At 40.8% G+C, this 18,444-nt stretch overlaps 1 protein-coding gene across 2 annotated transcripts in view; it reads left to right on the forward strand.

The window, feature by feature from the left end:
* The window catches only part of LOC128639078 (sialic acid-binding Ig-like lectin 14), a 434,418-nt gene that overhangs the window by 146,501 nt on the left and 269,473 nt on the right, over window positions 1-18,444 (forward strand). For both annotated transcript variants that reach the window (XM_053691228.1, XM_053691229.1), the window contains exon 3: window positions 9,204-9,551. In XM_053691228.1, coding sequence (XP_053547203.1) covers window positions 9,204-9,551 — 348 coding nt within the window. The remainder of the gene's footprint in view (window positions 1-9,203; window positions 9,552-18,444) is intronic.

Genomic DNA, 18,444 nt, shown 5'->3' on the forward strand with positions numbered 1-18,444 from the left:
AGGAGTCTTGTCGGTAGAGGCACTACCGCTCACTTCTTCCAAGACTCCAAATACCAGCGTTAAGCAAATCCCATAAAAAAGATAGGATACGCATTTGGCGTAAGGGGATCTGCGGTAGCCTGGAGTCGCGGAAAGGAAGTGAGCGGTAGACCCTTTCCTGCCTGACTCTAAATACCAGCGGGCGGTAAAAAGCAGTGTTAGGACCCCTTAACGCTGCTTTTGACAGCTAACGCCAAACTCTAAACCTACCCGATAGTTTGCAGTTCCTGAAAGGTTGCCTTGCTCACATATATCACGATCTGTAGCATTGTCTATTTAATATTGGTGCATAGTTAGGTATCTTCTGTTCGGTATTGTTTCCATTGTGGTTGCTAAGCAACGCATCCTGTTATGTCCAGCCATATTATGCTTTGCTTTTATTTTTGGCATTTCTGGCTCACCATAGTCAGTCCAGCACATGATCAGTAGCGCAGGAAGGATGCCGGTTCACAGCTTGCCACACTTGTGTTAATTGGTGGTGGGGTATTTTAGGTGTAAGTTCTGTTCTTTGTTCATATATGTCTGTCTGAGGAAGGGGCACCACCCCGAAACGTCACAATAAACTGACTGATTTGATTCCAAACGGTTAGTGCCTTTGGTCAACCCTGTGAAAAGCCTCCCTATTTAAGGCTGGTTGTTAGGGTCTTCACATTGATTCTGCTTTGTCACAAGCCAGAACATTACCTACTTTGACTGGACCCTGTTTTTTTGCCTTATCCAGTTTCCTGGATTTCAGAAAGACTTTACTTTTGAATCTGCATTTCTCTTTACAAGTTTGTTCCCTGCCACTCCTGGCGTTTAAGTACAATACATACCTGAATAGTTTGTACTTAATTTACTTGGAAGTATTTTTTTATCCTAAGAATTTTGTTATCCAAATAAATATCTTTTTATTTTCAATCTTCATGACTTTTACTAATGTTCATTTAAAGCAGCTCTTCCAGACAATATGGCTCACACAAAATATCCTGAGACAGAACATGACAGAATGTAAAAACCATAAAAGAGAGCCCTCTGGGATTATTGCTGTATTGGGATTATTATTGAAGTTTATCAAGGACATACTGACTAACTTTATGGAGCTGGTGGAAACGTTATGTCTCCCAAATGAAAACTTGTCTAATGTTACCTCCCGGACAAGAAAAGGATGCAAAGAACCATTAACAGAAGAGGAAAAGACTTGGCGAAGGCAACTAAACCTCTGTTTCTATTGCAGGGGAACTGGTCACCATATCTCAGGGTGTCCGGTAAGACCCCCTAGAGGATAAGAGCATTTGTCTAACTTGTAATTACACCTGTGAAAAACACAGGTGCTCTCAATTTTGGATTTACTCTGAGCCAACCCTTTGCAAAGCCTCCCTATTTAAGACTGGCTGTTAGGATTCATGACAGAATGTGAAGACAATAAAAGATAGCCCTCTGGGATTATTGCTGTATTGGGATTATTATTGAAGTTTATCAAGGACATACTGACTAACTTTATGGAGCTGGTGGAAACGTTATGTCTCCCAACTGAAAACTTGTCTAATGTTACCTCCCGAACAAGAAAAGGATGCAAAGAACCATTAACAGAAGAGGAAAAGACTCGGCGAAGGCAACTAAACCTTGGTCACTGTATCTCAGGGTGTCCGGTAAGACCCCCTAGAGAATAAGAGCATTTGTCTAACTTGTAATTACACCTGTGAAAAACACAGGTGCTCTCAATTTTGGATTTACTCTGAGCCAACCCTTTGCAAAGCCTCCCTATTTAAGACTGGCTGTTAGGATTCACAGAGTCTTTACATTGATTCTGTTTCTCACAAGCTAGAACATTACCTGCCTTGACTGGACCCTAGTTTCCTGCTTTATCCAGTTTCCTGGATTTCAGAAATACTTTACTTTTGAATCTGCATCTCTCTTTACAAGTTTGTTTCCTGCCACTCCTGGACTCCTGGCATTTGTGGACAATACATACCTGAATAGTTTGTACTTAATTTACCTGCAAGTATTTGTTCATCCAAATAAATATCTGTTTATTTTCAATCTACATGGCTTCTACTAATCTTCATTTAAAGTACGTTTTCCAGACAATGAGGCTCTCACAAAATATCCTGAGACAGAACATGACAGAATGTGAAGACCATAAAAGAGAGCCCTCTGGGATTATTGCTGTATTGGGATCAGTATTAAAATTTATCAAGGACATACTTACTAACTTTATGGAGCTGGTGCAAACATTATGTCTCCCAACTGAAACCTTGTCTGATGTTACCTCCCGAACAAGAAAAGGATGCAAAAGAACCCTTAACAGAAAAATGTTGTTATCCAAATAAATATCTGTTTCTTTTCAATCTACATGGCTTCTACTAATCTTCTTTTAAAGCAACTGTTCCAGACAATGAGGCTCTCACAAAATATCCTGAGACAGAACATGACACCCCTTATCGCATGTAAGCAACAGTTAGCATGCCACTCGTAATCTAGCCCAGTGCGATATGGCCCAAAATAAGCACTAATTATTTAACACAAAATGACACAATTTTTTAAACTCTCAGAATGACAAGTCAGTTAATTTAACTTGTGCCTGGAAATTGGCCTCCAGAAGTTAAGTATGTTTAATCATCAGTACTCTTAAGATTATCATCTCAACATGAGTGAGTTGATCAGCTTCATAATTGGGTAGTAAAAGGATGGGCAACAATACTATACCCTTCAAGTTAGTTAAAAAAATGTTTCAATTGTGTGATGAGCCCTGGAGATGTTGGATGGTTTCTTAGGACACACTATTCCATGTGTACATTTTACCACCTCCTCTGAAGTGCCACAGATTTGGGTCTGAGGAATTCTGGTCACCTTATACATGTCTCATTGGTAGGTGACAGCCATGAACAATGCCTAATGCATTTAATAGTGAGAGGACTGTATAGGTAGCCGGTGGTTAATGCAAGAATTGCAATTACCTGTGCACTAAGTAATTATTAAGGTGCTTTGATTTCTAAAAGGGACTCTATTTCCTCTATATCAAAACTAAAATGAGACAAGTAAATCTTTCAAACAAGGGGATTACATGCTTCTATTGCTATCAAAAAATCTCCATGGCAACAGTTATCACCTGATAGAGCCATAGGTACCTGGAACACAGTCAGGAAGGAGAAAATACTTAAAGGGACAGTCTAGTCACAATTAAACTTTCATGATTCGGATAGGGCATGCAATTTTAAACAACTTTCCAATTTACTTTTATCATTAAATCTGCTTTGCTCTCTTGGTATTTTTTGAGGAAAGCTAAACCTAGGTAGGCTCATATGCTAATTTCTAAGCCCTTGAAGGCTGCCTCTTATCTCCTTTTGACATTTGCTCACAGCTAGATAGCACTAGTTCTCGTGTGTCATATAGCAAACTGTGCTCACTTCCGTGGAGTTATAAATAAGTCAGCACTGATTGTCTAGAATACAAGTTTGTTAAAATAACTGAAACAAGGGGACAGTTTGCAGAGGCTTAAATACAAGGTAATCACAGAGGTAAAATGTATATTAATATAACTGTCGGTTATGCAAAATAGGGTAATGGATAATAATTGGATTTTCTATCTTTTTAAACAATAAAAAGTAGATTGTCCCTTTAAGCACCCATAGAGGGACATGAAACACCTTATTTGAAAACAATAAAAACTAATTTAAACTTTTTAAACTAGTGGACTTATGTCCGGTGGTTGCAGAATTGATCCTATATGGGGTTTCTGGTGTCTCTAAAGAAACCCTAATCACCCCCTTACCACATACATTTTTCATACAATCATTCAAAACAGTGGGGCACCATTAAAATAAGAGGTTTAATGTCCTTTTAACTAGCTTCGTATTGCTGTGATGTTGAAGGGAGAGCAGATGAGTGTAAAAATAGATTACATTTTGTAAAATGATTTATGTGATGAATTTCTGTATATTTCTGTATATTGAGGTTTTCTTACATTGGTCTAAACTGAGTGAGTTTGGACAGGGGTAGGAGCATGAATCTTAATATTTTGTGTAGTTTTAACATTTTATAGTTATATATTTTATTCTAAATCATTGTCTGCATAAATTGTAGGATGATGGAGAGTAACAACAAAAAATAGAATATTCTATCTTCAAAAGAATCATAAATGTTGGTGTTATGGAATGGTGAATTGAATTAAATGAATCAAATGAATCAAATGAAATACCATAGAGGGACTTCTGGTGGGCGGCTCTAGAAGATGGTTGCGAGCTTCTGTTGCTCTGAAGAACTCTTCTTCTAATCTATACCAGTGTTTCTCAACAGCTGGGCCGCGGCCCACTACCGGGCCGCGACGGCCTTGCTGGTGGGCCACGACCCGACATTGCCTCCAGACACTCGCTCTGACAGGCCCGCCTTTACACATCTCCTAAATTTTGGACGGGCCTGTTAGAGTGCCACTGCACATATCAGTTTGCGCACTGTGAGCATGTAGCGGTGGGCGGCGCACTGTGACCGGGTAGAAGCGGCTGACGGCATGCAGAGCGTGAAGCATCGGCTCACAGGTAAGTAAGCCCACTGACACTAATTACATAATTACGGCCACTGACACCAATGTATATATTTAGGGCATCTACTGGACACCAATGTGTATTTGTAAACTGTGTGTGTATATATATATATATATATATATATATATAGATCCCACTGACACCAATGAATTATAAAATATTAACCCACTGTAAACCATATATATATATATTATGAATATATATATATATATATATATATATATATATATATATATATATATATATATATATATATATATATATATATATATATATATATATATATATATAAATATATATGGATCCCACTGACACCAATGAATTATCATATAATTAACCCACTGTATATATATATTCTAATTATATGATAATTCAGTGGTGTGGGATCCATATATAATATATATAAATGGTTTATAGTGGGTTAATTTTATAATTCATTGGTGTCAGTGGGTGAGGGAGGAGAGAGAGAAAGAAAGAGAGGGAGGAGAGAGAGAGAGGGAGGAGAGAGAGAGAAAGAGAGGGAGGAGAGAGAGAGAGAGAGAGAGAGAGAGAGAGAGGAGTTAGATAGAGACAGAGAGAGAGGGGGGAGGAGAGAGAGAAAGAGAGAGGGGAGGAGAGAGAGAAAAAGAGAGAGAGGGGAGGAGAGAGAGAGAGAGGGGAGGAGAGAGAAAGAGAGAGGGGGAGAGAGAGAGAGAGAGAGAGAGAGAGAGAGGGGGGAGGAGAGAAAGAGACTGTATGTGTATATATATATATATATATATATATATATATATATATTTCTTCCAAACCTACTGCAACCCACTCCCGATGCTTACCGGGCCCTGGACCGGTCCATCTAAAACTTACCGGGCCTTGAGGTCACTTAGGTTGAGAACCACTGATCTATACTATATTGCCATTATTCTATGTCATCTGCATCTCCCTTGACAGGGAAGCTGTCCGATAACCTCAAGCAGATAGAAATATTTAATTCTTTACTTCCATGGAAGTCATTTGACTAAAATAGAACCCACGAGGGACTTTAAACATATTAATTGCAGGACCACTACTTCAGGGAAATGGATTCAGAGTGCAATGTGGCTGTGCAGATACTTGCAATTCTCCAGCCTTCACTGGATCGCTTACTTATGAGCTATGAGAGACTACATGAAGCAGTACAAGCCGCTGTGAAGCCTAACCTTACAAACAGTGAGCCGGTATACATGCAAACTTACCCTCCAGATCGAAACCCACAAAATCTACTCATCTACATGGATTTATCATAACGGACGACTCAACCGTTCCTACCTCGGATCTAGTCGACCATTCATCAACATGCCAAGAGGAGGGGGATCTGTCCCCTCTGTACTCATCTTCCATGGTGGCGTTGCAGCCCTGAAGGAGCTGCTGGGGATTCCACTTTGCTGGAGAACTCTACTCTTGCCTGATATGTAGGAAAACTTGCCACTGGGACACTGCCTATGTCTATCCCACTACAGACATTTTCCTCTAAACTTGATACTCAGCTGGCCTCTATTATTATGGACTGCCCCTATGGCACCCTGATACACATGGCTCCTATCTCGAGGATATTTTCTCCTAACATTTTAATTGAGAGGGCAGAATATACCGGCGGGATATGCCTATTCGCACTTGGAATCTGTGAACGCAGCGCAACTGAGCGATCTCTTAAATTACTGCAGCTAAAATGGCCACTAGATCCATACTACGAACTGCTCGCTCTATCCAAGGAGGGAGTGGGATAACGCCTGTGGATCCTAATCTAACTGTTTCCTATGGCTACTGAGTTAGAATGTTACTACTAATTTGATCGGCTAATCTGAACTTTGAATAATACCCACAACTTGATTAATTTCTATGATGCACACTGTCAGCTAAAATTTAATAATGCTTCTTACAATACTCATCTTATTTCATTGCAATTGATTAGGAGCCAGCCTACAAGCCTACTGCAGTATAATGTTACTGTTTCATGTCTTCCGTTACTGTTTTGGCCCTGTGGGCCTCTTCTGTCGTTTTACTTTGTTTTTATTTTTTCATAGTATCTCTAAAATGACAGCAATTTTTTTTACTACAACTTAACCCCACTAATTCTCAGTACTTGGCCTACTTCATACAGGATCCCCCAAACTCCCTCCCTAAAATGCAATTCTTAATAACCAATGCATAGGCGGACAGCAAATGTTTATGCTCCTATATTCATAAGTCTCTAGAATAACCTACTTGTACTGTACTGTTTACTGCAAGAATGTATCTAATGGGGACATTCTCAGGGTCACAACTATTAGAAGGGGTAATCATAAATTATACACAGACTTCCCCCCACCCAGGGATAGATACCGTACACTTATTTTAGGATGTCCAAGAACCTGAACTGATAAGATTAATTCTTTAGACAGGGTTTACTGTTACATCAATGGTATTTATTATGATTAGAGTTACGCTGCTTGCTATTGCTATTGTGCTGACATTGCGGTGATCCATATGAAATGCTAATCAGCTGAACGGGGTATATCCCTATTAAGTGCCATTCTGATTCCTAGTAGCTTAGCATAAGTGCTCATACACCAATGTATAGTAGTACAATATACACCCTAACGCTCGCAGCCCTACATATCTAGTTTATGGATAGTATTGATTACTATATGTTGTTTGTTTTTGTTTTTGTGTTTGTATTTTAGGTAAAGTTAATATAAAAAAAAACAATATTGTGGTACAAACATATATTTCTCAGAACACTCTTAATCACATTGAAAATGTCCCAATTTTCTATACTTTTACAAATATGCCAACGTATGATATCTTGATTCAATGTATTGTCATCTCTACCCTTCCCCTCACCCTGCAAGGTGGGCTGATGATATAACTTGCTTTGCTGTACCCTTTATTGGTTATAAATAAAATAAAAAAAAATAAAAAAAAAATGAAATACCATAAAATTTGAGTTTAGAAAATATTTAGGAAATAATGGCTCACACGCTGTTCTTTACCATATACTCTATGGAAAATGACACAACTCTAACCATTTTTGCATTCTGTATTTTAATTTTTCACTTATTTGTGTATTTATGTAAAGTCTAAAAAGACTAAAAACAGCTTCAGCACAAAGGTGGGAAATAGATCAGCAGTTAATAATTTTACTGATATTAAAGGTTCTTTCATATCCTAATTATTTTTCATTTAATAAATATTAAAACCAACCATGTGGTGCAGCAAGAGAGATCAGATTAGCATCAAGTTATTAATGGGACTAAGGGGGGGACATCTTGCCTTCTAATTGTAGGTGTTGTATAGACATCAGTTTAATAATTTAGAAAGAGTCAGAGGAATAATATGAAATATCTTTCATGATACTGTATGAAGGATGCTTTATTTGCAGTTCACTTTATAAATTGAAATTAAATCAACTTTTTAGAATTTGATATTATTATAAAAGAGAATACAATGAATACTAATTTTACTTTAAAGGGACATGCCACCCACATTTTTTCTTTTATGATTTAGAAAGAGAATGCAATTTTAATCATCTTTCTAATTTACTTATATTATCTAATTTGTTTTATTCTCTTGATATTCTTTGACGAATAGCATATCTAGATATGCTCACTAGCTGCTGATTGGTTGCTGCACATATAAGCATCATGTGATTGGCTCACCATGTGCATTGCTTTTTCTTCAAATAAGGATATTTAAAAAATGAAGCAAAATAAATTATGGAAGTAAATTGTAATGTTGTTTAAATTTCTATTCTCTATCTGAATCATGAAAGAAAGATTTTGGGTTTAGTGGCCCTTTAATCATTGGTTTCCAAAACCTTTATAGATTTTAGCAGTTCTAATCTAGGTATGCAGAAAAATGATCTATTATCAAGTGTTGTTTACTTGGTATAAAGAATAACAGTAGAAATTATGCAGATTACATTGATTAATTTCCTCTTTTGAAATAGCTATTTCTAAAAGTAGAGTATGATTCTGACTTTATTTAGAGAACACGACAGGAAGTCTTAGTTTGAGTAAAAAAAAATGCACTATTACATTATGAGGATACAACAGAAAGGAATAAAGAAGAGAACATGTTTGTACCACTTTTTGAAGACTACAGTAATTATAGATTACTTGCAGAAAAGATACTCATTAGAAATTGGCCAATTTAACATATAGATACCAGAATTAGTTGAAATATTTCTCCAAGATCTAAAATAATATATTCGAAATTTAAAAAGTGTTTTGAAACTTAAAAAAGTACTAAAAACTGGAGTTTATGTAAAGAGATGATTTTGGGAGGAAAATTCTACATGTGGGCAGACACACCTCAAAGAATGCTTCATTTAAATTCCTTTTACAGGATGTTACTATTCTATAAACAATTAGGTGTACATGTTATGATATAGTTCTTATTAATAGAAGGAAAATGCAACAAAACAAACAAAAAAACAGTATATAGATGAGAACCTAAGGTCTGTAAGAAAAAGAATTAGAGAAAACCTCCTACATGTAGAAGTAAACAATGTGAATCTTCTGGTTACTCTACAAATTAAAGAAGAGAGAGGACATTGAATACAGTAAATAAAGTTGTTTAGAACGTTTGGTTTATTATGAAGTTATACCATCAAATTACTGATTCATATCTTACTCTCTGCAGGTCTTAACGGGGAGCTACTTCCGGGTTTCAGCATACAGGCGACTAAAGAACTTACAGTGCAGCGTGGGCTTTGTGTGTACATTCCCTGCAGATTTACATATAGCACACAATATGGAGATTTAGTATCAGCAGATTCCCAGACGATCTGGTTTAGAAATTATGAGTTTTATTTGTCTTCTAAACCTGTTCTACTAAATCCACTAAATGAACAAATTAAACAAGGAGACTGCTCCCTGAAAATCAGTGATGTAAGCATGGAAAATCAGGGGGAATATTATTTTAAGATTGAAGGAACAGATCGCTTACGATTTAACTATGGTGATATCAAACCCTGCATATCAGTGACAGGTAAGTAACAAATATTTTATAAACCCACTCACACTAATAGATGTCAGTACCAGATGTAAGATTTTGCTTAACCATAGAAAAGTCAGTAAATATTCTATAATTACACTTGTGATAGGTGGTTAGAGTAATCATCTAGATTTGATACATTTGTTAGCACTCTCTTCCTGACTATTTATTAATAAGATAATGCGTGTGTACTGAGCAGCTGTGAGCGTTGCTTAAAACATAACCTTTATTAAAATCAAAACAAACAATGGAAAATAAAAAATAAAAACACTCTCTCTGGATTTTTAAAATTCAACACTTTATTATACTACAGTATCATTCATTTATTTGTATCACATTAATATAGGATCTGACTACTAAAGTCTCCCATTCATTGGTATATACACCTTTATAGGTTGATAATGGGCACACATGTAACTCTAAGGGAAATCAGGAGTTAATAAATCATGAAAAATAAATGCAGCTATATCTAATGCTGTAAAAAAAAATCACTATATAACATTTTAATTATAACTGATCTCATTTGGAGGATTATCTAAAGTTAGTTATAAATATGAAAAAACAACATTATTTGTTGGTTCTAGAGATGGGCGAATGTTTCTAAAAATTTGAAATTTAAAGCAAATTTTTATACATTCGTTCGAATCGAATTTTGAATGTTTATATAACATACTAACATTCTATTTTCGAATTTACGTTTTCAAATTTTTCAATAAAATTCATTCAAATTCAAAATAGTATTTCTAGTCTACAACTGTGTTTAATAAATGTAATATTCGAATTCGAATGCTACATTCGAATGTCACATTCGAATTTGAATTAGTATTTCTAGTCTAATACTGTGTTTTAAATGTAATATTTGAATTTGAATATGACATTCGAATTCGAATGTCACATTCAAAATCAAAATAGTATTTCTAGTCTAATACTGTGTTTTTTACACAGCATTTGAATTCAAAATAGTATTTCTAGCTTACAACTGTGTTTAATAAATGTGATATTCTATTTGAATGTGATATTCGATTCGAATGTGACATTCGAATTCGAAATAGTATTTCTAGTCTAATACTATGTTTTATAAATGTAATATTCAAATTCGAATGTGATACTTGATTCGAATGTGACATTCAAATTCAAAATAGTGTTTCTAGGGGGGCGGAGCTAACCGCCATACTGATCAGTCGCATGTGGAAAGAGCTCTGTGCTTTTCAACAATAAAACGCAGACTTTTCACTACATATCTGATTTAAAACACCTGCTATCGGTGCAAGATTGATCCCTGAACGACCTGGAGACCTCATCTGTCGACAGACCTATCTTTGTAGCCTGAATTTGGGGTGAGACGCTGGTGCCCTCCCTGCCTGACAACTCGGTACTTGCCTGCACCGGAACCCCTCATACTAAAGCCGGCCACCTGCTTCCTCACTCCGGAGGGTCGGGGCTCCGCTCCGGAGTGAGTGTTTGGCCAGAGACAAACTTCCAGCTTTCTTTTAGCAGACAGGAGACGTCCCCTTCCAAACCAGCCAGAAGACTCCGGTATCGACTGCCGGGAGGTACTCCGGAACTAGCGAAATCAATAGTGCAGCCCTCTGAGCCCACGGATATCTAGGCTCCCTTATCTACACCCGGCTGCACTACGAGAAGGAACATCTCCCCCACCCTGGGGCCGTACTTACAGAGTCCCTGCTGGGACGACCGCTAGCTGCGGGTCAGTGATTTACCCCTTGAGGCCCCTCCAGTGCCTAACGCTACCTGTGCTGGACTGCTGAACAACTCAGGAGGACAACCTGAGCGGACATTCCCATTGGGGTGGCCTTGCTGAGGGGGTAGCCTTAGAAAGCCTGGCATGAGCAAATTGGCGTGAAGAGCCGTCATCTTTCCTTCCTCCCTGCTACTCTCTCACGGAGCTTTGTGCTTACTGCTGCCCAGGGACAAGGATTCACCACAGGTGAGGATTGCCTAGTTCCGGTAAGAGCCCTTACCCCTGCCCTGACTAACCTCAACATGAGAGTCCTTGCAGAAGTGGCCCTTATACACTAGCTACTTAAACCACATTACCTACGGCATTGGGCCCCTGCAACAGCCTACACACACAGGGGACAAGTTAGTACGCATCTCCCCTTTTACTGTCCTTCCGCCACTTGCAAATAGTTGCGCCCCACATCATTCTCAGAGCACAGTACCTAGACCTGGTCTCTTGAGTAGCTGAGTCTCTATTACAACCCTAGGCTCACATGTGGATACATCTCAAACATAACACCTTGAGTCAGCTTTGTATAATTCTACTAAGCATCCAGAATATTGATGCCCCTTTCAGAGGAATTTAACTAGACACTGCTAGAGGGATTATTAGGAGAACTATCCTCATCAATTGACACGGTACTCTGAGCAGGCCCCTTTAGGGAATTTATTTCCCACCTGTTTTGCTCTCGCCAGTGGGTCTGTGAACACTGACTATTAGAGAGAGTGATGTAGGGCTATTCGTTTTACCACCTAAGAGAACAGCCCTTGCGACCATATTTTCCCCCACAGGAAAATATTTGTGCCAGTACCTACCTTTTAGGCCTACACTGCTGCTTGTATTCACATAATACATAGAAATGTTTAAACCCTGAGGTGCTGCAGCCTTTCAGCAAATACATTTTTGCAGCGTATACTCAGAGTGTGGCTACAGAGCCTGATTTGACATAACAGTCTGTCTCATTATTTTGTGAAATCATTGCTGCTGCGCCAGCCTATGTGCCTTTGGGCTCTCAACCCAAAGTGGAGTGTTATATTATTTGAATATCTATCTAATGATTGCCTTTATCTACAGGTCCTACCTACAGTAATAGTCCTAGAATCTGCATTCTACATTTTGTGCATTTAACTGCTTGATTTCTCTTTGCAGCTCACATGCTTTCTCTCCCCAATTTTATTAGTGCTGTAGTTAGGATTTGTGTGGCAATACTGCAGTGAATCCCCTCAGGACTCTCCCTTTCCGGCCCACTCCAGTGGTGGGCTGGTCATCTCCATCTACCTTCTCCCTTCCTTTGTGTCGTATCCCCCACTCCCTGAGTCCAGAGGGGGCGCTTAGAGGTTTGCTGGGTGGCTCCTCGGCTGTGCTTGCAACCTTTTGACGGCCTGACGTTTGGTCACTGCCGCTACTAGGCGTGGGGTGGTCCCACTCAGCAAACTCAGATTACACTGTTCCTGAATCATCCAATCAGTTACCCAATTCCTGTGTCTCTGTATAAAACGCTGTGTTAATACTGTATTGTTACTAATTGGTTAAGCTCATATCTGCAGCACTGGGGGTACCGGTTATCTGAGGGCCTGGGGGTACGGACCGCTTCGCCTGGCTCCCCCATCGCACCTCCCCCTTTCTGACCCGGCTTGCCTGGGTTGGTCACGTCCCCTACCCTTCACCCTTCCTTCTGGTTGTATCCCCCTCCCCGAGGTGTGTGGGGGTTCCTGAGGCCCCTCCCATCTTTTTTAGGAGGTTACAAAGCCGACTTTCCCTGAGCCATTGGCTCAGTAATAAGCCATCATGTTCTAAGTGTTAACACTGTTTGTGGGTTATGCCTAGCCCCGCTCTCTCTATCTTTTTTACATTACTGTATTGACGTATTGAACCTTAGATGTTATAACTTTTACTAGTCAGTCCTTTTGCATTAACAGTTTTTCTTACAGGTCCCGGAGTGGTCCCTCTTTAAGTCAGCAGCTGCTCTATAGAGGTACTAGCCATGCCACACGCATCTAGAAGGAACCCTAGAACCCCTGCAGCAATCAAGAAAACTGTGCTCGATCATTTCTCTCAACCCCTAAAGAATCCTCTTCCTATGCAGAAAGAAGTAAGTGACCCAGAGTCGCAAGACGAGGACTCCCAATCAAGCTCTCAATCAGGAGCCCACTTAAACCACTATATCACAGAGAGCACATTACAAAAGATGCTTGCGGCTCAAACTAAATCCATCACAGCCGAGATCCAGAGGAGCTCAGCAGAACTCAGGAAAGACATAGGTGAGATGGGTGACAGGATAGATACCCTGGAGAGACAACATGATGACCTCACCACAGATAACTCTAATATCCTGGCATACGCTGAAAACTTGGCAGAACAGATCTCCCAGCTTAAATTAAAACTGGCCGATGTGGAAGATAGAGCCAGAAGAAATAATATACGATATAGAGGCATACCTGAGTCAGTTCTGCCAGGGGATTTACAAGAATTTCTCACATCCCTCTTTACTGCTATGCTTGGCCTCCTGGAGGGCGATAGTCACAATATGGAGCGAGCGTACAGGGCTCTTAGGCCGAGGTCCATGTCTTCCGACAAGCCACGAGATGTGGTGGTTTGCTTTCATAACTTCAAATTCAAAGACCGTCTGATGCAGGCGTCCTATAATAAACCCAGTCTACCTGACAACCTCAAGGATATTCAGCTCCTCCCAGATCTCTCATCGCATACGCTGCAACAACACAGATTATATGCCCCTATTACTGCACAACTTAGGAAGGCCAACATTAAGTATAGATGGGGATTCCCCACCAAATTAATAGTGACAAAGGACAATCAGTCTCATGTTGTTTCTTCTCCTTCGGTGGGCAGTACTCTCCTGGCTAATTGGGGCCTGTAGTCTGCAGTGGAATCTCAGACAGTTGCCCAGTCTAAGCTACGTGTCTCGGCTCCAGCATGGTCTGTCAAAGAGCAGAGGCCAAAACGCCAAAAACCCAACCCACCTGACCACATCCCGAGGCCTCAAGTCTCACCTACTTGATAATTTACTGTTATACCTACTTGTGTGTTAATTGGATTTTGCTAACATTCTTTAGCTGTATGCAAATGTTTCTGTTTATATGTTAAGGGCAGTACAGGTTGGCTGGCCTTTGACTGGACTACTGTATTTGAAGTAAGCTAATACCCATATGGAAGATTAACATGGTTGATGCAGTGACCCGGACAGACTACTAGCCATCCTGTATTTCTTTAGAGAGCGGGGCTATGTGTTTATTAGCCCTACCCTATTAGTTTGGTTTAGCTTCCCCCCCAGACTTCGGAACCCACGCTTGGGTCCCACTTAGGTGGACTACTTCCACCAGCCCCCCTCTCCTTAATCCCCCTTTCTACACCATTCACCTTCCATACTGACCCTCCATTATCCCTAATCCTCAAGTGTTTGTAGCTCGTAAATGGCGCCCCTTAGATTCTTGACACTAAATGTAAGGGGCCTAAACACCTTTGGTAAATGAAGCCTACTATCTAGAATGCTAAATTTCCACAAGGCCGATGTGGCCTTCCTCCAGGAAACACACCTTTTAGGAGACTCCTCCCCCGGCCCGTCATTCCGTGACTACCCTGTTGTAAAAGCTGCCTCTTATTCTAAGAAGGCTAGAGGCGTAGCTGTCTTGATTAACAAAAGAGTGGCATTTGAACCTCTCTACGAGATTAAAGATCCACAAGCAAGGTACCTTATCCTGATCTGTAACCTGGACCATGTCACTTACACCTCAGTATCCGTATATTTGCCTAACACCCTCCAACCCAGATATCTAAAGAAAATCTTACGTAAAGTGGACCAAGTTAGACAAGGCAGGGTAATTCTGGCAGGTGACCTGAACATGGTGTGGGAGGGTGGCCTTGATAGAAAGATGAAGTCATCTAAAAAGAGTCCCTCTAGCCCAGAGACAACAAGCTGTAGATTTCAGGAACTTATGTCCCAGTTTAATTTCTTTGATGTTTGGAGATCTCTACATCCTCTAGACAGAGACTTTACTCATTACTCTATACCCCACTCCACACACTCCAGACTGGATTATGTGTTTTGCCACCCAGAATCCCTAGACCTTATACTTTCCACAAAGATCTGTGCGTGCCCATGGTCAGACCATGACATGGTTCTAATGGACCTGGAATCACAGGACACCACCAGACCCAGGCCTAGCTGGAAGCTTCCCCACACCCTCCTGTCCGACATTCCCTTTAGAGAGGAGCTTAGGAAAGAAATAAACTTCACTTTACAAATTAACAACACCCCTGGGATTCGGGAAGATATACTGTGGGGGGCCTTTAAGGCCACCACTAGAGGTTTCTTTATTCGAAAACAAGCCCATTTGAGGAAACAGGCAGGCCTCCCCTTATCCCAGGCCCACCGTAAACTAAGGGGGCTTGAGTCACAAAGACGTACAGCAGTTAACATAAACATTGAGGAGGAGAATAGAGATTTGAGGAGACACATATGTAAGCTAGAATATATTAAGACCCAAAATAACTTACTTAAGCTGAAACAGCTATTTTACTCTAAGGGTAACAAAGCAGACACACTCTTAGCTAACAAATTAAGACACCGTACTAGCATCTCTCGTATTCACGAGATTAAACGAGGCGCTCAGTCCTTTAAACTCCCATCACATATAGGCCAGCAGTTCAACGAGTACTATTCAGCTCTATATAATATCCAGAATGACGCTTCATTTCAGCCAACTCCGTCAGAGGCTATAGGTCCTTTCCTGCGCTCCTTAAAATTACCTGCCCTGGATGAGACCACTGCTGAAAGCTTAGATAGCCCTGTTTCGCCTCAAGAGGTTAAATTTGTTGTCAAAAATCTGAAATCTCTCAAGGCCCCTGGGCCGGACGGTTTCACCGCGATCTTTTACAAGACATATTTGCGGGAGATTGCTCCCATCCTGACCAGATTTTATAACCTGGCTATGGATGAGGGTAAATTTCAAGGAGAGTTCCTCAAGGCCTCCATCATCACAATTCTCAAGCCCAACAAGGACCCAACCCTCTGCGCTAGCTATAGGCCCATATCTTTGATCAATACCGACGTTAAAATATACGCAAAAACCCTGGCCAATAGGCTCGCGAAACTTCTCCCCACGCTTATTAACCCTGACCAGGTTGGTTTCATACCTGGAAGGGAAGGTCCCGACAATACGAGAAGACTCCTCAATATTCTCCTAGAAGCCAAAAGACTTAACAAACCAATAGCCGTGCTTTCTCTCGACGCTGAGAAAGCGTTTGACCGGGTTCGGTGGGATTTCCTGTGGAAGGTTCTAGCGAACTTTCGCTTCCCGGCTTCCATCATCCAAGTGGTGCGGGCTTTATACTCGGTCCCCATGGCCTCAGTTAGAGGTCTGGGGTTTCACTCCTCTCCCTTCCCTATCTCAAATGGCACCCGGCAGGGATGCCCCCTTTCACCCATTCTCTTTGCGCTGGCCATAGAGCCCCTGGCAGCTGCCATTAGAGCTGATAGAGGGATATCTGAAGTTACCCTCCATGGAACAGTCCACAAAGTGGCTCTGTTCGCAGATGACACTACCATATTTTCTGCAAACCCCTTAAGCGAGTTCCCTAAGCTCTTATAAATACTAGATGCCTTTAGTGGCCTATCCTTTTATAGACTAAATCAAACCAAATCGGAACTCTACACGCAGGGTTTTTCAGAACTCATCACCAACTCCCTATTAGACAAATACAATTTTGTTGTTAACAATGCATATGTCTCCCACTTAGGAGTTAAGCTATCTGACTCCATCCCCAACCTAATCATGATTAACTATAGGCCCCTCTTAACTGAATTACATGCCCTGACCAAGCAGTGGAACTATCGTTGTATTTCTTGGCTGGGTTGGGTAACAGCCCTTAAAATGAGTTATCTTCCAAAACTAACATATGTCATGAGATGCCTCCCTATCAGAGTACCTAGATCCCTACTCACTCAGTTTCAAGGCGCCTGCACCAAATACATATGGCAGAATAAACCTCCACGAGTAGCCCATAAACTTCTGCAGTATCCCAGAATGCACGGGGGGGTGGCCTCCCCATCTATATCCAGATACTATGAGGCTGCTATGCTTACGCACATTGCCCAATGGGGCATAAAGGACTCTGATAGTAGATGGAGGTCGATTGAACAGGCTTCCCTACCCTTTGACCTCACCCTGAGGGATTTGATTTGGACCCCTCCACACTGTCAGAGATCCTTAGGGATAGAGAATCAGATAATCCGGGAATGCCTAGCTACTTGGGAGCAACTGAGACATTATCCCCAGGTGGCTCCCCACCCATCCCCCATCACTACTCTTACTGGCCTTCTTTCTGGCCTTCCAGACTCTCACCCTTTGATGTGGCTGAGACTAGGTGTCTCGAGAGTGGCAGACCTTTGGTCCTCATCTCCTCATGATTCATTTGTGTCCTTTGCCCAAATAGGCGGCTCATCGCCTCCTCCGCCTTACATGCGATTCGAATATGTAAGGGTCCTCAGCTTTTTGACTAGTTGGGGTTTTAAACCATCTCTATCTCGGCCATTAACAATTTGGGAAGCCAGATGGCAGCAGGGACTGAGGCTGGGTAAGCCACTATCTCTCCATTACTCCATCATGGAGGGAGCAACCCCTACAGACAAGGCAATACATATCACTAAATGGGAACAGAAACTTGAGTTCACTGCCCCCACCAAAGAATGGCACCGTACACTACTTCTCACAAATAAAACCCTTCATTGTGTCACTTTGCACGAGACCTACATTAAATTGCTCACACAATGGTATTTTGTGCCTGCTAGATTAGCTGCAATCTTCTCTGGGGCATCCCCTATCTGTTGGAGAGGTTGCGGCATGGTAGGAGACATGACGCACATTTGGTGGACCTGCCCGAAGCTGAGTCCCATCTGGAACAAGTGCTTCTCAAACCTATTGAATATGGGTATCTATCTCCCCTGCACCCCAGAAGTTGCCTTACTCCATGTAGGTACTTGCAAACTCCCCAGACACTACGCTTCATTAAGCATTTACCTCCTTTCAGCTGTTAAACTTAACATTGCCAAAGCTTGGAAGAGAACTAACCCCCCATCTTGGTCTGGCATTACTCAAACCATGGCCTATATCTACACCATGGAAAAGC

The sequence above is a fragment of the Bombina bombina genome, chromosome 8, assembly GCF_027579735.1.
Source record: "Bombina bombina isolate aBomBom1 chromosome 8, aBomBom1.pri, whole genome shotgun sequence".
Taxonomy (NCBI): Eukaryota; Metazoa; Chordata; class Amphibia; order Anura; family Bombinatoridae; genus Bombina; species Bombina bombina.